Below are 23,444 nucleotides of genomic sequence, written 5' to 3'. Positions count from 1 at the left end.
GACTTATTTCAAATAAAAAAATGGGACCAAAAGCTGTGTGAAATTTTTCACGTGTCAATTTAAATTCATCCCTGTTTATTAGGGACCAAAAAACATTTTAAATTAAAAAATAGGCTGAACTAAATAAATAGAAACCAATTATTATATTAAAAATACGCATATCATTCAATATTTTATTCTTAAAATTTGGATTTTGTCTAACTCCACCTTCAAAGTTGGGTCAAAGGTGAAGATTTGTCTACAGTATAAAAAAGATATTTAATCATATCTAGTCAAAATCACATTTATGAGTGATATACAATAAATGATGTAGAATTGACTATGTAACTATGATACAATATTAAAATTTGAATTAGGCATAAAAAATGTTCGTCAAACTATAGGAATACAAAATAACAATTATAATAAAAATAAACATGTAATTTAATATTTTATATTAGATTCTTAAAAAATATTTTATATTGGATATGATTAAAATAATTCATGAAATATATTTAATATTAGTTAAATAATATTTTATAGGTGATGAATTTTTGACCCATTTATTATTTTTGAAAATGAGTTTTTTTACCATTAGAATTGACTATGTAACTATGATACCATATTAAAATTTGAATTAGGCATAAAAAATGTTGGTCAAACTATAGGAATACAAAATAAAAATTATAATAAAAATAAACATGTAATTTAATATTTTATATTAGATTCTTAAAAAATATTTTATATTGGATATGATTAAATAATTCATGAAATATATTTAATATTACTTAAATAATATTTTATAGGTGATGAATTTTTGACCCATTTATTATTTTTGAAAATGAGTTTTTTACCATTTAATTGGTCATTTGTCATATTCGAGTCACCACAAAATAACACTATAAAATGAACTAACATCTATACTCTCTTCATCGTTCTCCATTATTCTTCTTTGTTTTTCCCTTCGTTCCTTAGCTTCTTGCTATTCTTCAAATCTCATTGTCCAAACCTCCAAGCCAAGTTTTAATTTTTTCTTTCAATGTCTTTCCTTTGTAAAACTCACTCTTCTTCATTTGATTTAGGTTTGTGGTAATATTCTCTCAAAGCAGTACATTCTTTTCTTGATATTCTAGTTTGAACTTCGAGTCTTTCGTTTGTGTTTGCTACCGGTTTAAAATTTTGTTGACTTCTGTGAATTTTAAATTTTGGGGGAAAATTAAGTTGATTTTGTGTGATTAGTGGTGTTTTCATTTTGGTTTTAAATTTTTTTAGGTGTCCTTTTCATAATTTCTTTTAGTGTGTATTCCAGTGTGTTTGGAAAAAAAAATGGAGAGCTCGAGAAGTAAGAATGATGACAACTTGGGTGTGAATAGAACCGGTAAGAAAATTAGAAAAAGTCATTTACATGAAAACAACTTTCATGCTTCCCTTCCTTACAGGCGGCGCCATCACAATGATTACATATACACTATAAGCAAGGAAGAGCTCAAGGACTTTGCTCAATTTCACACTGGATTACATTCTCATGATCATTCAACAAGGCCAATTTACAATCACCCGGAAAGGCAAAACGTGCGGTTAAACACAATCAGACCTCCACCATTGCTACATGTTCAAAGGCCACCAATGCTGGAAGCCCCCTCCCTAGTTCCTTACAATAATGATGTTGCATTGCAAAGATCTCCTCCATCTATACACACATCATCAAGTCTTGTGCCTAATATTCCTTCCACAGAAACAAATGACCCTCCAATTACATCTTCAACATTTGAATTCATATTGCCTTCTTCACCAACCGCTTACATTAATCTAGAATCCCCTAAGTTCTATTATCCACCTCCATCACCAGGAATGAAATTTCCATCAGAATCATGTACTCTAGAGCCTCTGCTTTTTCCAGAATATCCACCATCACCAACAGAAATTCCTGACATTGCAAGTCCTAGAAGGGGAGATCGGTAACCTTCTCATTTTGAGCCACTTGACCACAACACAAGGGTGCTCACTACCTGCTTCTAACTAAAGTGGAGTTACTTATTGTAGGAGTTTTATTTTCACATTTGCATTTAAAGTACAAGCAAGTTGGAATGTCTTTTTGGTTGAGTCTTCATTTCTTGTTGACATATGTTTATCTTTGTTGATGAACATAATGGTTGAGATTATTTTACTTTTATCAGTAAGGTTGCAGATTATTTTTCTTGTAATACAATTATATGTCCAAATGGACATGAAGCCGATAATTGGAAATGATATATATATGTGTTGCTTCAAAATTCATTTTTTTTTCTTGTCTAATTTTTTTTTTCATAGTTTAGTGATGTATGTATCACTCCTCTCACTTAATATGTCATCGACACACAATGACAGATCCATGAATTTTCAGATGTGGGAGCAATATATACCAAGTGAGTTCATGTTTATTACAAGAGATGAGAGTGTTAAGTTGTGACTATACAACTATAAATGAGTGATTGAGATTAAAAGAGGTTTAGTAGTCACATATTTTTTTAAAAAAAACACATGAACTTTTGTGTTAATCTTAACCTTTCATTGATCCAATGATAAATATTTAATGCTCTAGTCTTTCATTACAAACATTTCTTTCACTTGATACATTACTTATTGTATAATATTTTCATTTTTAACACTATTAAATTTTTCTGTTGACTATATATAGAATACAACATATATACCAATTCCTAAAAAAATATAAATGCATCATAACAAAAAAATTCAAAGGAATATATGGTTTTCATAGTCTCTCATATAAAAAATATTAATTAAAAATATATAGTCTATCTTATTATCATAGCCATTAAGGAATGCATTTAAGAAGTAAAAGTTAAAAAAAAAAAAAAAGAGAAGAAAAGCCTTCGAGAAATATAAGAGTTTCACCTACTAGTCCTGGATGAAGAAGTAAGAATAGAATAATTGAAAGAAGAGGACGTGAGGTATTGGGGCTATATATGCAGTATGCACGGTTGAAAGAAAAACTAAGGAAAAGAAGAAGCGTGGGTTAAACTTATACCTAGTGGATATTGCAGTATGTAGGAAAAAAAAACTGAACAAAATTGAAAAATTTCAACAATGACACTCAAAGTTAAAAGGAAAAGTCATGGGGTACTTGAATTTTAGTGTGGTAATTAATCTCACTTTGTATATAATTGTGTGGTATTTTATTGTAAAACAGAGAAAATCACGTGGGGCACTTGCCCCTTAGGCTCTAACCTGCATCCATCCGTTCTTGGACACACACCACACATGTACGGTTGTATGGTCTATCATAATAAATATTCATCTCAGTTGATATGTTCTCATAAGCACTCCTTTGACATATGTAAAAGGAATCAATTGACATCAAGATAGTCAAAAGCGAGTTTTAACAATTAAGCGTAGAGGGTCCTAAAGCGTACGACATTCATGTATATATTTACACTAATAAATACTTATACGCATACAAATGGAAAAACTAACAAAAATATTTGGAATGTCATACATAAATCATAAAGTACCATGACTTATAATTGATAATTCTGATTAAATGAGAACTGGAGGAGAAGCGAAGGGAAGGACCGCCGTCGTTGGACTTCGTTGTTGCTGGTGGCTGCGTAGCAGAGAGAGTCGCGAGAGAGAAAAAGGTTTTTGAGTTAGAATGAATGTTGTTCGGGGTTGAAAATCCTATTTTGGCTTACTGGGTCACGAAATAGGTAAAAAAACTCCGAGGATTTATTGATCTACATGAAAGCGACAAAAGTTTAAAAAGCACGCTTTTGCACTTTAACATGCATTAGCCACCGCTTGAAGCGTGGGTGCCCCTAAAGCAAACTTTAAAGCGTGTTTTTGACTACCTTGATTTAGGTGTCAAAGTTTATTTTGACACTAAATCTTATCCTTCATTTTATTATAAACTACCTCACCTAAATTTTCAACTAACATTGTCAAATTTTCGGGCCTTCGTGGGAGAAAATTTATATTGGTGGACCTATACATTTGTTTTCCTTTCCCACTGTTTTCATGGTGCAACACTTATTCCATCTCCTCTTAGTCCTTTCCCTTCATTTTCAACATATACTGGCAAAACATTACAATATGAGCCCACGAAAGTAGTGTTTGATAGACGTGTTTGAATGGGAAAGAACGAAACATTTGTGTTATGTTATATATATATTATATTTTGAAGATGGAACAAAATATAACAAAAGACTTATAGAATGGTGCACTTCGGTACCCTAAAAAAATAGTAGAACCAAGCGAATGGTGCACTTTGGTGCCCTAAAACATGGTAGAACGAAGGATAATTAAACGAAACACTTTTTTAAACTTTTAACATGGACAAAAAATCTCTAATTTACATTTTTTTTTGTGAATGGAAATAAATTTATATTTTAATCCTTTGTCATATAATAATATAAAAATAATAAAAATATATAATATTTATAGATATTAGTTCAAAAATTATTTTCCTACTAATTAAAAAGCATTTAATTTATATGCATTGACCCAACAAAGAGTTTTACATGTGCACTATCACTCCACTTACCATTTAAAAAAAATTACAATTTAATCATGACAAATTAATGGATTCTAAATTTCTTTTTTTTCTTCATCGGAAAGGGTAATTTCTAATTAGACGGTCAATGCATAGTTATTAAACTAAAATTAATTAATTTTTTTTACTTTTTGTTTTGGTCGAAATCTACTTTGTTATTCATGGGCTTTGAGGATTCATAGTGGGCCAACGTACTGAACGGCCCAATTCAAAGGCATTGTGGAAACTCAGGTAGTTAGTTACGGGTTGAGAACACGAACTGTTATCGTGCTCGCAACAACCGTTCACAATGGCGGAGGAGGAACCTGTTCTCATCACTGAACCCTCTTCCCCTAAAACCCTAGACCCAATCCACGCTCACGGTTCCACCACCGAATCGCACCAATCGCCTCCGCAAGATGCTCTATCCAATCAACCAAACGACGACGTCGCTCCGACCGAGAAGCGAAAACGAGACGACGGCGACGGTGACGGTGACGGTGACGGTGAGCGTAAGGTTCACCCGCTGTGGAAGACTAGCCTGTGCTCTTACTTCAGGAGCCATAACGGCTCCTGCAGCCACGGCACTACCTGCCGCTTTGCGCACAGCGAGGAGGAGCTCCGCCTTCGTCCTGACAACACGTGGGATCCGACGTCCGAGCGGGCGAAGAAGGCACAGAAGTCTGAGACTGGTGAGAAACGCGACGTTGCGGATCGCGTGATGATGACTGAGGCCGTGGATGATGACGACGAGGACGGCGGCGATGACGCGCTCAGAAAATGCTTGGTGCACTTGCCGAGGAAGTGGAGCTCTGAGAATTTCAGGAAGTTTCTCAACGATGAGGTAAAGCCTGTTCTCGTGTTTCTGATTTCTCAACATTGCTCTTACTCTAGGATAGTGAAGCGTTTGGTTTGATCCTTTTGTTATGGTTCGTTTTTGTAGGGTGTGCCGTTTAAGTATGCGAAGAAAAAGACTGGTATGATGATCGGTTTCGTTACTTTCGAAGATGAAGAGCAAATGAAGAGTTCCTCAAAGGTACTAACTGATCCATTTGCATTGTAGCTGACTAGCTTCATTGGTCTGGAATTGAAATTGTTGATTAATTATTTTGAAATATCAATTTGGTAGGAGTTAGACGGAAAATCTTGTGGCGCGAAAAGCTTAGAGGTTGCTGATGTGATTCGTCGATCATCTGAGAAGAAGAATATTGGTGTTCCTGCATTAAATAAGGAGAATTCAGAAAATGGGACATCGGATGCTGAAATGAATGATGATGTTGTGGCAGTTGATGGTTCCTCAAAGAAGAGAACCGTGCGTGATGTGGTGACTCCTCTTGCTGATGTGCCCTATGCTGATCAGTTGGAGCAGAAAAAAAGCTCTCTCATGCAGATTCTGAAAAAACTGGTTAGTCATGGTTGTGTCTATTTTATCATCATAGTTTAATATGTTATGTGGACATTTCTTACTTTTAAACAATCAGCACACTGAACTATTGGAATTTTTTTCTGGCAGACTAGGAATGTGCGCAAAGCTATTCCAACTGGTGTTCCTCGTCCTGAGTGGATTCTCAAGTCTAGCGAAATAGGTAATGTTTTATATCTTCAGAAGTTCCTTAAAGTCTCCAAGGGCAATTTTAGTTTAACAGGTTCGAGAGTTTAAAATGACTGGATGAAAGTGTTATCTTGGAAATATCTGGTATAGATGCTTTACTTCGCAATTTAGTTTACACCCTACGTTCTAATTTTTGTTATTAACTTTACCTCTAACATAGTTTTTGGTTGGAGGAAAAATGGAAAATGAAGCAGGGGAGGGATTTTTATAAATCTTTCTTGAAGGGGAGAGAAGATGAGTTTGAGCATTTTAAATACTTTGATTAAAGTATATTAAGGCCCCGTTTGGAAACTCAGCTCAATTAAGCGCTTATGGTCATAAGCTATTTTAAAAAATTTATTGAAATAATTTGAAAATAAGCTATATATAAGCATAAACTCTTTTTCATAAGCTATCCTGAGTAGCTTATGAAAATAAGCTCAACAGCTTATGGTAGGTCATAAGTTGTTTGTATAAGCTCTCCCAAACACCGGCATAAGAGCTTATGCTATCAGATAAGCTCAAATAAGCTCTTACAAACGGGGCCTGAAGTATCTGATAGGTAGGAGCAGAGAACTGGGGAAAAATTATCTAACAGGAAAACAGAGTAGGCATAGAACTGAATTGTCTTGTTGGAAAAATGAGTATGCACAAATGCTCTGGATATTCGACAGAGCAGAGAACTCTCCACACAATGAATTTACCAAAGGAACCTAACTTCCCTCTCTTTTATTCCCTAACAGCTAACAGAATTAGACTGACAGCTGCCAGTTACAATTTCCTTCCAACCAGTAAACATACACCATAGTGACCGGTGGCCTAAAATCCACTCTATCAGTATCCTTATAATCAAATAAGCAATAATCACATATAAGAATATAGAAGTAAATTAATTTTGAAGTCCCTCCCCCTCAACCAAACTGGAAATCTAATTAAAATCTATATCCTCCCTTTGCAATCCCCCCTCTCTCCTTCCCTTTTCCCTCATTTGGGCCATTTTTCATGACTGATACAGTTATTTTACATCTTCTTTCTCACATTTCTGCAGGTGGTTTACCATGCAAACTAGAGGGTATTATTGCATCACCAATTGTAAATGGATATCGAAATAAATGTGAATTTTCAGTTGGATATTCTCTGGAAGGCAAAGTGACAGTGGGCTTCATGCTTGGAAACTTCAGGTAATCGGCATCTTCTCTGTTTGTGCTTTACTTTTGAGCTGCTAGTTGTACTCGTATACTGAGATATTATAGCAGGGAGGGTGTAACAGCAGTTGAGGAAGCAGTGGACTGCCCAAATGTTTCTACCATAGCTCGCAAATATGCTACTATCTTTCAGGAATTTCTGCAGCATACTGATTTACCAGTTTGGAACAGATTCAAAAATACTGGCTTTTGGCGTCAATTGACGGTATACGTTTGCTGGATTTGGTGTTAATATTTGTTTGGCCATGTTGATATTACTTTTGAATATGGTGCTGCATTTTTAATTTTATTCTATATATTTCTATCCTTTTGGAGATAATTTGTCTTCACATCTCTCTTGTAAGGTTCGAGAAGGGAGGGCAAATGCGAATGTTGGGGATGCTGAAACTTTTGATGGTATTGCAGAGGTCATGCTTATGGTGCAGGTAATTTTTATTTTTATATATATATATATATATATATATATATTTTCTGAATATGTAGGTCATTTCCAATAAAAGTGTAACACTTCTTAGTTTTTAGTGCTGGCAAACCGTCCACAATCCATATTTAAGGCTCCATGTAATTGTATACATTTAGATGGAATCGATCAAAAAGCCAATCTAGTATGTGCTTGTATTATTAAGTAAACATTGTAAACTTATGGTTTACATAGGAAGACAAGACCACTGATTACTCAAACCTCATGATTTGTGTATCCCTTTTTTCTAAACGTCATGTATAGCTCTGCTTACAATCTTGTTTATAGGTTTCTACTGCAAACTTTGATGATGCACAAGTAGCTGCTGAATTTAAGAGGCTTGCTCAGGAATTTGTAGCAGGAGCTAATTTGCATTGTCCAGTGTTGCCCCTTTCGGCTCTGGTTATTCAGGTAGTAGCTTGTCTAATACAAGTTCCTTTTGTCAGATATTGGCATCTTCAGTATTAAAGCAAGTGTTTCCTTATGATGGATGGATAAATGATCTAAAATGGGTAGTTAAAGTATTTCTCAGTCTTATAAATGGACTATTATTGCCTTTGGGCACTGACTATGATCCATGTAACACATAATTAGAGGCACTGATAAATTGTTGTTTCTGATACATGAGTGTTGCGAAATACCATAACGAATTCCTCTTTCTATTATATGTGATTTAGATGGGAATAAGAAAATAAGGATAGCAAATATATAAGGAATATCATTGCAATAGCGACCCCAAAAGTGCTATAGCGTATAGCGCGTAACGGGATAACCACTACGCTGAATTTTTTTTATACTTTATATAATTTCTATTACATACTTAGAAAATGATAAATATTTCTTAAAATAGAATGAGGAAAAACAGGGAGGAAGAGAGAAAAACAGAACAAAACAAAGGAGCTTGACAGAGAGGAAGAGAAAAAAACAAAGGATGACAGATCAGAAACACAAGGCAAAGAGAAGAAAATGGTCTTTGGAGAGAGGTGGTTGTAGGATAGATACAGTCGCTCGGAAGGTTGTCGCCGGAGAGGTGTCTGAACGTTGCTGTGACAGACTGGAGAGGTGGCAGGGAATGGGAGAGCAATATGTCGAGGTTGAAGCAGTGAGTTTAGACAGTGAAAATGGCTCTCAAAGTTTTGACCTATTTTGCCTTCGTGAAATCCCCAACACTCCCCTGATATCCCCCCCCCATTACCAACATTTAAAATCCAGACCAAGGTCGCACGCTATTGACCATCATCGCGGCTGCACCAGGTACGACACTGAAGTGCGATGTGACAGGGTGGTGTATAGTGAAGGGGTGCTGCGATGAGACGCGATTGACTACTCTACTTTAAAGTAGGATTACAGTGACTTCTTGACAAATTTGTTCCCCCCCCCCCTCCCCTCAAAACACAGCCAACAAGGACGGTTTGCAATATCCCTCTTCAAGTATGGTCGAAATATAGAATATGACTCTTTCTTGAAGATTGCAACTTTACAAGTATTCTCTCACTTTTATTACTAGTGGAGACCAACCTGGTTTCTTACTCCAACTGCCCACAAGTCCCCCTTTATACTGTGGAGGGATGCGACCTAGTCCAAGAATGAAATGTAAATATCAATTGTTCTCACATTTCTAAGAATCCTTGGAAGTGAAATCTCCACTTTTCTAAGATTATGTGATAGTCTAAAGAGTCAAGGATGATTTCCATGATCTTGAAATGTTCTCCATTTGTATTTGTATTTGTATTTCCCTTACATTTGAATTATCAAGATTTCTTGTTTATGGTGTCGCATCTATTATGAAGAGACTCCCAGCAATTGACAATATGAATCTAGAAGAGTAGTTTGAGATATTATAATTATTTCCATGGAATAATAGTGTCTCCCTGAATTTCTAATGCCCTTTTTACTGGTTCCACTATAAATTTTTCAGATCTGCGGTGGTAGATATTTGATGTTTTTCTTTCAATTTTAATGGCATGTTATGCTGTAATTTAATGTTCTGAATGAGTTTCGTTTGGCAATTGGTTCTCCTTGTAGGATCACGTAGGAATATCCAATGTAGCTCCAGCTGATGCACCACTGCGTTATCTTCCCATTTCTAAAGCAGCCGGTGATACTGAGATGGATGCAAACAATAATGCCATGGATGTTAGAATCCATGATTATATCAACAATCTCCGGTTCTCAATATCTCCGACAGCATTTTTTCAGGTTGGAAACTTGTTTTACTTTGATTCCAAGAGCATTTTTTCCTGCTATATGGAGTTTTGAGTTTAATGTTACTGCAGGTCAACAGTCTTGCCGCTGAGAAGTTATACTCACTTGCTGGAGATTGGGCATGCTTAGGTCCCGATACATTGCTATTTGATATATGCTGTGGGACAGGAACAATTGGCCTTACGTTAGCACACCGAGTTGGTATGGTAATAATATTCGCCATTTAAAATTCCTTTGTTCTTTTTTAGCTTGCAGTTCCTATGGTTGGGAAAGTATATACTTTTTAAAATATTAAGTTCTATTTGTTTTGGTTTCTTACAGGTGATTGGAATTGAAATGAATGCATCTGCCATATCTGATGCTCATAGGAATGCTGAGATTAATGGCATAAAAAACTTTAGATTTATATGTTCAAAGGTGAGATCCACAGCCTTGATTGGAAACCATTGTTGAATCATTTTAATGTCTCCTGCTTCCTAGTGAAAAAGCTGGAATTTATAGTTGGTATCACATCACATATGTTGGTCCTGAAAATTTTATCTTATGAGCTTTTTCCAATTTGATTTAATTGTTGACTTGTAGTAACATTGAAACTTTTGCATGCTGGCTTATATGAGACAACAGGCAGAGGACGTGATGGGATCTCTATTAAGGGAGTACATAAATGTGCCCAAGGAACAAGTTGATGATCCCAGTATCTCTGAAAATGACAATGACATTCCTGAGGAAATTGCTTGCCCAGAGCCTGAAAAGGGTGAATTGGCATCTGATTGTCCGGAAAATAACAGTTCAGAAGCTGTAAGTGAGGTTCAGAAGGGTAGCACTTCAGAAGGGTACATAAATGTGCCCAAGGAACAAGTTGATGATCCCAGTATCTCTGGAAATGGCAATGACATTCCTGAGGAAATTGCTTGCCCAGAGCCTGAAAAGGGTGAAGCGGCATCTGATTGTCCGGAAAATAACAGTTCAAAAGCTGGAAGTGAGGTTCAGAAGGGTAGCACTTCTGAAAATGGAAATACTTCCAGGAAACAGTTTAAAAATGTTGTTGCTATTGTTGATCCACCACGTGCTGGACTGCATCCAACTGTAAGAATCATACTCTATAATTTCTCCATTACATATATGCAACTCTAATAGCACATTGTCCAAAACATGGTATAATTCCCATGATCTAGTTGTCTACCCTTTTTTGTAAGGTTCAATAGAGAGCAATATTATTTGTCTTTTGAAGTACATGATTAAGTTTCGGAACAACAGAAGATTATAAGATAAATTAGTTTTAATCAGATTACAGCTGAAATCTCTCCTGCTCTTTACTAGGAGCTAGTGTTATGTGGGGGTCCCCATATGCTCATTTCCATTCTCTCTTTTGGTCCAACAAGAATCACTATAGCAACTTTCTTTACATACCATGATCCAGCATGTCTTTTATTTGAATGCTTTCTCAGTTCCATTTGATTGCAAAATACTATTAGATATAGTCTTCTATGTCATCCAACTTTTCTTAAATGATATTTTTTTACACATTATATTTTCTCCTAAATATGAATTTCTGACTTTTGAACTGTGAAATTACAGGTGATTAAAGCTTTGAGGACTCATCCAGGCCTGCGGAGGCTTGTGTTAGTTCTTGTTCTGAGTTATGCTATTGCTCATTTAAGTATTTTCTCTATCTGTCTAAACAATCTAATTTGTGCCCCTTTAAATGCAGTTACATATCCTGTAATCCTGAAACTTTGGTGGCAAATGCTATTGAGCTTTGCACGCCTTCCCCTGCAACTAATGAGAAAGTAAAAAAAGACAATAGAGGATGGAGAAACAGGAGCATGGCAGGTCTAGCACGGCATCGAGCCAAGTCCATGCCCATCTCAGAGGCCTTCCAACCAGTAAAAGCTATGGCCGTTGATCTTTTTCCACACACTCCACACTGTGAACTGGTTATGCTTCTTGAGAGGTAGGTGGGTCAGAGTCTTTGTTAAAGTTTATTTTATTTGAGTCTCTCAAATTCACTTTCCCTAACATCTTTTTTGGCTGCATTGTAAGCAGTGGATGTTAGTGCTTTTTTATTTATATCTTCCTTACTGTGAACTAATGTTTGACGATGACTTTCAATATCCAGCCGTGATATAATTTTTTTTTTGCTGCATGTATTACGAAGCATTATTTGCATCTTGTCTTTTTCCTGGGGATTGTCTAGTTTGATCACTGCTTTAAAGTTATTCAGGGTTTAACTGGGGACACTCTTAATTTCATTATGGGACCTGATGTTGAGAAATTATCGTATGCTTTAGGAGCACCAATTAATACTCCCAAGATTTCCATCGTTCATTTTGGTCACACTCAAATAAAGTTAGGAGAGCTGGGATAATACCTTGAAAAAAAATTTGTATTTGTGAAAATATATAGCTTTTTTTTTTAAACAAATATTATCTATTCTCTCACATGGAAATCGCTGAAAATGATTCTTTGATTAAAAAATGTTTGAAAAGAACAAGAACACCAACTGGCGAAAATGTTTGTGTAGCATGCATATATTGCTGATCCACATTCTTCCAAGATAATAGGTGGACTGGCTATTAAGTTGTCACTTGTTACACGTTATAATTACATTTGGGAGTACGTGGAGATTCTGACATGGTACACTCTTGCTTAATATTCAAATACTGGTTATGTGAATTATTAGTGGTTAGAAACTCACCTCTATATTGAACATTGACATTTGAAATTCATTTATATATCATGGTTCATTGAATTACATATTTTCTTTTTCATGAAAGCACATTTTTCTTATGTTTTGGCGTGAGTTTAAATTTTTTGATATTAAAATAATAATAATATTGATCAACTTTTGAAATGATTATTCAAGACTAACAAAGTCCATCTCAATCGATAGATAGGTAGACTTCTTATGTATCTAGTCCAGGGTTTGATCTAGCTGTTGATTGTGGGGATATGTTGATGCAACAAAAAAAAATTCAAGTAAAATATATTTTTGAATTTCTTCAATGAGTCAACTGTCAATAGTATCAATCAGTATTTCATAGATTAATATATATTTTAATTATTATAAAATTCCTTTTAAAAAATAAAAAGGGTTTATGTAGGACTAAATATTTGTTAAGCAAGTAGTCAATCATGGTGGTTTATGTTGACGTTTCATAGTGTTAGCACATTCATGATTCATCAGTCATCACTAAGCAATTGTTGGAGATGAGTCACCCCATAATACCGAGCCTAGCTGCAATTAGAGGACATACACACAATTTTCAATTAAAATTGAATAGACTGAAGACTCGTTGACCCTGTGACCCTGTGCTTAGTTGGACTTCTACAGCCGATTTTTAGCATAGGTCAAATTGGAAACTTCAAACTGGTCTTCGATGTGTTTTCAAATGGAGTGAGTGTAGTGCGCTTAAAGTCTTTAAGAAGTAAGTGACTTTGTAGTATTTATCCTTGCTCTCAATCAAGAGGTTCAATTGGTTTTCTAAAACAACAAACATTTTAGAATATTAAAAGAATGTTCAAAATTTCATTCCAGAAAATTTGTTGTTTTGGACCTTCTTTTAATATTCTAAAATGTTTGTTGTTTTAGAAAGTTAATGCATTTTTTACTATTTTTTTCATCTCTACCCTCATTTAATATATTTTCTCTAACTTATCACATTTCATATTAACCAACCACAACTCTTCTCTATTAATTACATTATTCTCTTTCTAAATATAATTTAATAGCTGCACATCATACTAGTAAAATTAAATAAGGACAATCTAGTCAAATTATACTATCAATAATTGATTTCTTACTATTTGTGCCACAACCTTAAACTACAAACTTTATGAAACGGAGGGAGTAACATTTTTATAGAACAGAGAGTAATAGATACCAGTGACCAAATTGGTCTAGTGATTTGTTTTCAATCATACTAGTCCGACTGGAGTTTTAAAACACCGTTGCATTGATGCATCTTAATCATTCTAAAGTTGATTATAAATTTATGTAGTCAACGCCCAAAAATATGATACTTGTATTGATTTTGGGGGGAAGGGTAGCTCACAAGTATCAATATAAGTATCATGTTTTTGGTGAGTTAAGGGAAATGAATGGATTTATAAGGTGAAGGGCCAAGGTTCAAATCATGGTGAATGAACTAATTTACTAAATTAACTATCTATTGTATCATGTTTTTGTTGGACATATAAACTTCAAATCTTAGTGAAATTGTTATTAAAGACACAAGGTTCTCCAAAACCTGATTTTGTGTGGCCTAGCTTGGTATGTTTTTTTAACCTACTGTGAAAGGAGAATAAATTAAAATACTTGTTCTACCATTTATGTGTTACTCCTTATAGTTAAATACTTACAAAATTAAGAAAAATGACCTTTAAGGAAGTTTACAGGTAATTTTTTTTAATTTTATAGGTAATTACTGTTAAAGAGAAACACAAGAACGACCCCAACATGTTTTTAATTTATTATCTTTTCACAGCATGAAAAAAAAAACATATCGGTCTATGCCACACAGATACAAGCTTTATAAATGAAAGCATGAAATCATCTAACCAACACAAAAAAATTCTATTAAAATTTACATAATATTAAAATATAAAAAACATAATATTAAACAAAACAAATATTTACATGGAATTTACAAATAAGAAGAAAAAGAAATAAAGAAAATAAACTATATATACAGATAGTAAAATAAAAACAATAAAAACGTGATAAAAAACGTACTTCGAGAGTGTTCCCAAGAGTGTAACCTTGCAAAACTACAATGACCCTAAAAACATTCATCCTAGAATCCGACTTTTGAGATGAGCACCTAACAATTTTATTATTGTGTAGAATTTATATTTTTACACCATGTATGTATGACCTAAATCACTCAAATGAATGTTCATCTTAGGTTTTAGTGTGAGGTTTTTGGTACTTTTGATTGATGAATAATGTTTGAGGAGGGCTCCCTTTATGTAGGACAAGGAGAAGGAATGGTGAAGAAGTCTTGACAATGTGGGACTCAAAATTATTCACCAATGGTTGACTTTTATGTGAAATTTCAATTTTTCTAGTTAGCTTTGATATGTTTGTTTTACTATCTAAATATTGGAATTTGATATTGGACTCTTTCACAATAATTATAGTTGACGACATTATCTTTCAAATGTCACTGACTTCATGCATAATGGACACACATAACTCTAGATATGAGTTCTCGAATATAGCTTTATGAACATGAAGGGATGGCAATGGGTAGGGTCTGAGTAGGGTACTATAGTACCCATCCTCATACCCTCGTTTTAAAAATAAGTTGGAGGTTACTAAATTACTAATTTTAAAAATAAGTTGGAGTAAATTAGCAATAATTATCAATATCTTAAATACTCACCTATTTTTTTAGAAAAAGAGTAAGTTTGAAAGCTATAATTTAAGTTAATTTGTTAATAACTTAATATATTACAAAATAATAATAATAATAATAATAATAATATATGTGTGCGGGTATTGGGCGGGTTGGGTACTATAGTACCCATAGCCTCTATTTTTTACGGGTAATTACCCATACCCATCTAGCGGGTTTTTACCCTACACATAGTGGGTATTTTTTGCGGGTACCCACCATTACCATCCCTATGAACATGTTGAAACAACACATTGGTTTTATCTTGTAAGCCAAACAATGATTTAGTATTCATTTAATTGAGCTCTTGGAGTGTTCTTAAAAGTTGTAGCTATTTGTTCTAACTTTCCAACAAAATAAAAACCATCTTAAAATTAATTCATCGATGTAAAATATGTTGAAACAACACATCGGCTCTTGTTGGAGAGACAAGGGAGCCTATGAATTAAGAAGCAAGACATCATGAGAACTCGATGCCACATCTTTACCCAAAACCTTAAGACATTGATTTTATGGGTCACATCTCTTATCAAGTCTTTACCTCACTCATTCTTAACCAATGTGTAACTCCAAGAAATCTTTTAAAAGAAATAATAAAAAATAATAAAGATTCTTGCAATTGATGAGGGAGGAAGTAAATATTTAACAACAACAAATGTGAAGACAACTCTCTAAAAGTATATGAACTAAAAATTGATGGTAAATACCAAAACCAAATCCAACAGGAAATTAAGCGACTAAAACCTTATTTAAACATTCACTAAATAACTTGACCGTCAAGCATGATTCATTCTTGAATTTTTGGAGAAGGAAAAGAAATCAAAGATAAGGAAGGGAGGGGGAAATTTCTGAGGAGATATTTTTTTTATCATTTTAAAATATATTCTCGTACTCTTCACTATGGTTAATTATATTCACTTTTCTTTTATATTAGAAGCATTGTCCTTTCTCTATTAGCGTTTCATTGTACCGTTCTGGTATCTCTTTTGCCAGGTATAAGTTCCCACTTAATTTCATTTTGTTGACTAATTAATTCAATCATATATATATATTTTTACCTTAGAGTATTATTAATCCATGTACATCATCAGGACCACTTGTCACTACCTCTACCTTGGGAGTGCAAAAGGCTATGTTCTTTTCATTTTCAATCATCATTTTGCTTCCCTTTCCATAAGTACCCACTTCATATAGTAATACAATTCGTTTACATTGCTACCATTTCTCTATATGAAAAGCATTGCTAACTTTGAAATTTTGTAATGGTAATTAATTACGTGGTTTGAGTTTGTAAAGAATCGCCTTCTTTATTCACTTCTAATCATATAAGAATCACTTCTCACTCACAAAAGCTACTTTTAATAGCATTGGACATAATTACTTCTTCTTTAAACATAAAAGGTAAAAACCTACTGAATTCTTAAACGCACACGCTTAAAAGGAAGGAAACAAATTAACTTATATAATCGCGTATGAAAAAGGAGAAGCAAGTATATATTTGGAGGCTTCGAGAATATCTCATTCTCATATAATGCAATTTTTGAAATTTGTTTCAAATATCCATCCGCATTTGGGGGATGAATGAATAATGATAAAAACAACATTTATGGCGCCATGGCATCCTTACATGCAACCGCCATTTCATAGTCATGAAAATGAATAGCAGAAGTGGCTGCATAAGTCTATCAAACATCAATACTATTTTTGTTGAGAAATGTGAATTACATTTGTTAAGAATGAGTAAGGTGAAAACATTTTAATATGTCATTATATATATCTTATAAAATTTTGGGTTAAAATGTGACGTCGGATTATATTTTTCTTACAATATCGCATATGTCCTTGATCTATCGATTCCTCCCGCATGCACAATTATATGCCCTTAATTTTTGTAATTAATAACTAGGATTAAAGTAAACAATTTATGACGGTCCAACACTTCTAGTATAAAATAGGCTTAAAATCGTTCGGCCAAGGGTTGGCTTTAAAGGCTCCTATGGCGAAGACCGCCTTTTTAACTTTAAGTCGGGTGGAAACTGTTGTGAAGAAGTCGGAGCATACTATAAAACGGATAATTATATCTTCACACTTCAAAAATGAAGTGTGGAGAGGTGGAGAAAGAGAGAGATAAGAAGAAATGAAAGAGAAAGTAAAGATGTGATAGATGATTTGATTGATAGAGAAAAGAGAAATAGATAGAAATGAAGGTTGAAAAGAAGTTGAGAGGTGTGTATACTATATATCATAATTGACGATGGCTTCGGTGGGTCGGTTAAAAACTGACTCACCGTGCTACACTTGAAATTTTGGATTGTAGTGACAATAATACCCTTAACTTATTTATTCCTTGGACAATAATATCCTCATCTTCTTCACCGACTCATCTTCTCCAGCTCTGAATTCTTCTCCTTCGCCGATTCAATATCCAATTTCAACGCACCAACTTGTTAAAATCATCTGAACAGTGCCCAGATTTTCAATAAAAATTTCAGCATTCAATATTAACAAGACCCATGAAAGAAAACAACGAAATTAATGCACGAATGAGTGATGGGAACCTTGTGATTAAGGATGGGAGGGGTGGAGGAGGTGAAGAAGCCATGGGGTAAGAAGAAGGCGAAGATGCAGCCGAGGAGAACGCCAATGAATACAGCGGCGGCGACCTCGCCGCTGCAGCCAGTTCTTTTTCGCCTCTCTCTCTCTCTTTCTCTTCCCCTGATCTGCATCTCCTTCTCTCTTCCCCAGATCTTCAAAAGAAAACTAGACGGCACCGTGGTGGAGAGAAGAGCCTTGTTGCGACGTATCCGTTCAGATCTGAGTGAGGAGATATTTGATCCATGTTAACTTTTTCTTCTAGAACCAAATTTTGCAACCCCTCTGTACACAACTTGTTTGTGTTTGTGAGTTGCTTCGAGTCTTAAAATTAAATGGAAATAGGTTGATTTTTGTTTCTCTTGTTTTAAATTTGGAACCAATTTGCATTGTTTTTTACCAACAATGACAAATGTGAAGACTGTGGAACAATGTTTTCCATTGAAATTTTGGAGAATAACCAGAGAACAGAGATAGTGGTTGCTGGTGCAGCCATAGAATTGCAGGTGGAAGAAGATTCTCGTGAAGGTGAAAGAAAAGGATATTGATGTAAATACAACTTTAGCAGTATTTGAATCTACACCGTTAATTTTTTTATTAATTTATCTAATGGTATTAATTAAACTGGACCATTTAACTGAACCACCGAAGCCAACACCTAATCATAACTCCTATAAAACCAACAACTTCACCAAACCATGCCAATATTAAATTGAAGGTATTTATTGACCGTATAAGCATCCCTACAGAATCTGAATTCTCCAAATTACTGGCCAGATATAAATATAGAGACACGCCATATTGGGCATGCTAAATTAGACCAATTATCATAAGCACAAACTAATAAGATCAATACAAGTATCATGTTTTAAAAATTAAACACTTGTAAACTTCAAATCTGACACATAGAATGTTATATCAATATGTGTGTCGATCTCTCCAATGTTATTAAAGTGCTATCTGCTAACATTTTGATTTTTGAAAGGCTTTTCCAGCAAGGAAAAGCAAAGGCTACTCTTGACTTGAACCTTGTGTTGTATGTTCTTTAATTTCGTCACATCAAAACCTAAATCTACTAAGCATGTGGTGACAAAAGCAAAAGCAAAGGTTTTTATTGAACTTTATAAATAACCATGTTGTGGGCATCCCTGGCAAAGCTTTTGTTTGAAACTTAAAATTCAAAAATATGGAGAAGCAAGAAAAGGAGAAAGGCAAAAGGGTAATCTCCATCTTTACAATAACAAACAATGCATGGAGAAAACATCAATCAATAATCAATAATACTATTAAAAGAGCAAGGGTTATAAGAACCCAATGCTGATGTGTCGCACTCTGGTGCATTCTCTTCTCTCATTCAATCTCACCATAGTGGAATTCCACGTGTTCATTCCACAGTTCTCCATTGTTAATTATGCACACGTGTCCTCACCCGGTTTTTCCCCCTATTTTTTAATTCCTCTTCCACTATTAACTACCAATTCTTTCTCCCACTGTCAAATGCTAATTAATGCCATAATATGAATAACCATTAATGCAAATTATTAATTTTCATTCATCTCCCTTCTATCTAAGCGGCACACATTGAACCCCACCCCATGTGCTCTAACCGAAAAGCACTTTAATTACTCCTTTTGAATTTTCAACTTTTAATTTAAATTAAAAGTAACAACTTCTCAGCCAAATATTAATTATCTTTTTTGGTGTTCTCCTTTATCTGTTTTTATATCCTACTTTTTCTCCTTCCACTATGTTTGATAAGCGTGTGGTCAAATGCCATTTAATGGAGCCGGAAAAAACTTGGGTTTTCCCATTCTTTCTATGTGCAGCCTCCCAAAGTAACCCTACTTTTTCCCCTTTCAATTGCTTTCAGCCATAACTCTCGCACTCTCTACCAGAGATGGGTTATTGAGACCATCAACCATCATTAATGGAGATGACTCCTGAATTCAATTTAGAGATGGAGCCATTACCCGTCTCTTTTCTCCTATTTAAGGTCCATTAGGTATGTAGCTTGCTGTATCAACTCTTGCTTCGTTATTTCCGTATCCTCCTTGCCTTCCACATTGCCTCCTTTCTGCCATGGCTATCAATAGCTTCTTTAATTTATTGTATCTGTCTTTTGTAAAATATTGGAATTTGAATTGAACTATGTTGGTCTTATGAACTACATTTAAAAATTTATTTTTGCAGATCAAATTTGCTGATAATGTTTTCACATGAAGCATTCTTTGAGCTAGCTACAGATTTTTATCCCAGCGCATGTGTTCCATCCAGCAGGTTGATGTCTTCGTTTCCTTTCTCACTCTCATGTTTCTTTCAATTTTTTTTGACTGAATTTTGGTCGTTTTTTTTTATCAAGTGAAGCATTTTACCACCTGAAATTTGTAGCCTAACATATTGCATAATTGCTTCATTGAGATGAAAATTCTATCGTACAGAGTCACACACTATGCAAGAATTATCCTGTAATGGGAGCCTAGCACATCATATTTTGGTCCATTAAGTATTTTTCTAAGGATTAAAGTATGTTAACAGTTATTTCACCGGCATCCCAATGAAAAAGATAGGTAAAGAAAAATTAGAGGTATAATTGCTACTGGAATTAATATTCTTTTTTTTTTCATGGATATGCATGTTTGATATGTTTGCTTTTTGAAGAGAATTGATGTGACTACATAATAATGATAATTGTGATGATTTATGATACATGTCCAAACCTAAATCACACCTGATAGGTTATAGATTGCAGTAAATGCATCATTCACCTTACTTTTCCAATCATTTTCTTTGGTTTAGTGATTGGAAATTTTGAATGATAAAACTATAAGAGTTGATTCTAAGGGCACTCATCCTCCAAGTATTGAAGAAGTGGTTATTAAAATAGGCTAGGGAATCTGAAAAATAGGAAATATTTTATAGAGCATTTCAATAGCACAAGCAAAAGTCATGTTCATGTAGTGGAGATTGATTGGTGTCTGTTTTTTGTTAGCTTTAGATATAACATGATTATAATTTTAGATTGGTGACTGTTTAAATATGAGTTCAACCATGAAGCCTGAGAGAGGCCTTATTTTTGTCACTTATTATTTTTTAACTCAGTTTATAATGTTGCAATAAGTAATCAATGAGTAGGAAGTTTGGGATGATCGAAAAATAGAAACTCTATCATAATGTATCAGCTGTATTTTCTATTAATGAGAATTTTTTCTAAAGATCTGTTTAGTTTAGTTGAGGTTTAAGTGGTTTATCCTATGAATGTGGTTCTTTTCTGTAAATCAGTATATTTTAGTTGAAGCTAAAAGCTAATTGTAAACTGAAGGAGTTCTCGGTGCACGAGGTTTTATAGTGCTATGGTTCTTATTTTTTGTATGACAGAGATTGCTTACCAGGAATAGGCATTATGTTTTTTTCTCTATGTCAGTGTTACTTTTACTCTTTGTTTTTATTCTTTGACTGATACTAATATTTTTCAATTAAATATTGTTTTCTTCAGGTGTTAAATAACAGACGATGGTAGATTAAGTGATGGAAATTGGGGGCTATTTGCCTGTGTTAGTTGTATAACATAAACTGGACATGTTAAACCAGTTATTTGAATTTGTATAAATTATTTGTCTTCTTTTAGGTTGTGTACTTGCTGTGGTTACTGATTTGGACGGATCAATTTTTCAAACATCTCTTGCTTTCAGAGATGAGCTTTAATCTCTAATTCTCTATGCTGGGAGTTACAGTGTTAAAATAAATTTTGATGTGTTAAGGAAAGATATGGTGTCAAAGGAAGAAGTAGATTGTTAAAAACCAAAGATTCGGTAATTGCATAGAAGGTGCTCTTTTCTTTAGGCATTTTTTAGCATTAGAGCTTATGAAATATGTATTTTTCAGTTGGAGGTATAGGGTTAATGTGTATGTGCGGAGTACTATCCAATAATAATAATAATTTTGCTATCATGGCTATTCGATTTATAATTAAGTTTTCAGTTTTCAACATATAGTCGTTTATCCATTTAATGCTATTGATCCCCATTTGTAAAATCAATGGTACAAGACTTCTTTTTCAAATGATTCAATAGCCCAAGACTTATTTTTTCAGTTTAACGTACATGTTTAATTTATTAAGTTTCTGGACATTTGTTTGAGGAAGGAATGTTTATTATAACAATAATAATAAATTACTATTTTCTAAATAAGATAATGTTTGAAATGTTATTCAAAACAAATTAATTTAAATCAATGATAATAAATAAATTAAGAAATACTAAATGTAAGCTCATCTATAGATTAATATTATAATAGGTTCGTTAAAAGTAGTATTTTAAAAACGATATTTTTGTAAATGGTTGATTTGATTGAGGGCAATCTACATAAAGTAGTGCTAGCACACAAGTGGAAAATAACTAACTATTTGTAATTAATGAACATCTTACATTCGAGATTTTTATTCTTAGAAGATATATAATAGTTGTTTCCACACTCATAGAATTGATCTATTGGACATGTTTATGTTGATTTATTTTGGTTTTTTAAGATTATGATTGAGTTTATCAGTGTTAAACTTCAAATATTTTCTTTAATTGCGTAAATCTAAGTTTTTATTTAAGTAATTATTTGCCTCATATTTTGATCACTTTAAGATTGAGTTCTCAGTTTTAAACCTTAAATATTTGCTTCAGTGAAATAAATCTTAATTTTTTAAAGCCATAAATTACTTATTATGATTTCGCCGTGCAACGCACGGGCAAAACTTCTAGTATATATAAAAGAATAAAACAAACCTGGTCTCTCTTTTATACACTGTTGAAGAATGAGTGTGATTGAGTAGGCATCATTAATAAGAGATCAGCATTAATAATGTATTATTCAGTTATCCCATCAGTGTTTCTTTACTGTCATCATTATAATTACCGCTAGTGTAGAGGAACTGACTGGAAATCTACCTGAAGTTGATGTGTGAATATAGTATTATTTAGGTAAATTGCACCGATATTTTAATTTGTCGTTAGTGCACTAACCATCCCTCAACTACTATTTTAATTTATCGGAGATATTTCACCAACTTTCTTAAATTTATTAATATAAATTAATATAACAGTTAACATCTGTTTATTATCCTAGTGTATGAGAAGGAAGGGAGATCAAAATATGTAACAAAATAAAGAGAATCAATGAAATGATGGTAAATTTAATGGGAGGTAGGTGCGATTTATCAATATATTTATATAAAATGATAAATATATAGATGTAAATTAAAGTAGAACGAAATTGCCAACATGAGTTAACACGTCTAGCTCGCCGTTAGGGTCGTTCCAATACTAAATGAGGCTTAAAATAAACTTTAAAGTAATGTCTTATTACCTAAATGAAGACTAAAACAAATTTAATTTTGGAGGCATTTTTTACTTAGGGCCCGTTTGGTGTGACGTATAGTATAAGGCCTGATAGTATAAGGCCTGATAGTATTAGGCCTGATAGTATAAGCCCTGATAAT

General features: G+C 33.7%; 2 protein-coding genes and 1 long non-coding RNA gene across 3 annotated transcripts; all 3 read left to right on the top strand.

Moving 5' to 3' along the window:
* Positions 1-1,305: 1,305 nt before the first annotated feature.
* LOC130737167 (protein HAIKU1-like) lies at positions 1,306-1,941 on the top strand. Its single transcript, XM_057588930.1, has one exon. The coding sequence runs from the start codon at positions 1,306-1,308 to the stop codon at positions 1,939-1,941; it is 636 nt and encodes a 211-aa protein (XP_057444913.1).
* A 2,836-nt stretch (positions 1,942-4,777) lies between these two features.
* On the top strand, positions 4,778-12,114 carry LOC130740415 (zinc finger CCCH domain-containing protein 24). Its single transcript, XM_057593015.1, has 14 exons — positions 4,778-5,351; positions 5,451-5,543; positions 5,637-5,912; positions 6,021-6,093; positions 7,147-7,279; positions 7,355-7,508; positions 7,648-7,728; positions 8,052-8,174; positions 9,789-9,962; positions 10,040-10,174; positions 10,290-10,385; positions 10,593-11,054; positions 11,547-11,590; positions 11,680-12,114. Exons 1-14 carry the CDS (start codon positions 4,818-4,820, stop codon positions 11,924-11,926), a joined length of 2,625 nt encoding a protein of 874 aa, XP_057448998.1. The 5' UTR covers positions 4,778-4,817; the 3' UTR covers positions 11,927-12,114.
* A 7,649-nt stretch (positions 12,115-19,763) lies between these two features.
* LOC130740414 (uncharacterized) lies at positions 19,764-21,721 on the top strand. Its single transcript, XR_009020120.1, has 3 exons — positions 19,764-19,961; positions 20,150-20,236; positions 21,453-21,721. It is a non-coding gene; the product is annotated as an uncharacterized LOC130740414 (long non-coding RNA).
* Positions 21,722-23,444: the final 1,723 nt, after the last annotated feature.

The sequence above is a fragment of the Lotus japonicus genome, chromosome 2 (genome assembly GCF_012489685.1).
Source record: "Lotus japonicus ecotype B-129 chromosome 2, LjGifu_v1.2".
Classification (NCBI taxonomy): Eukaryota; Viridiplantae; Streptophyta; class Magnoliopsida; order Fabales; family Fabaceae; genus Lotus; species Lotus japonicus.
The sequence above is the reverse complement of the archived record's forward strand: the minus strand, read 5'-3'. Positions and strand labels throughout refer to the sequence as shown.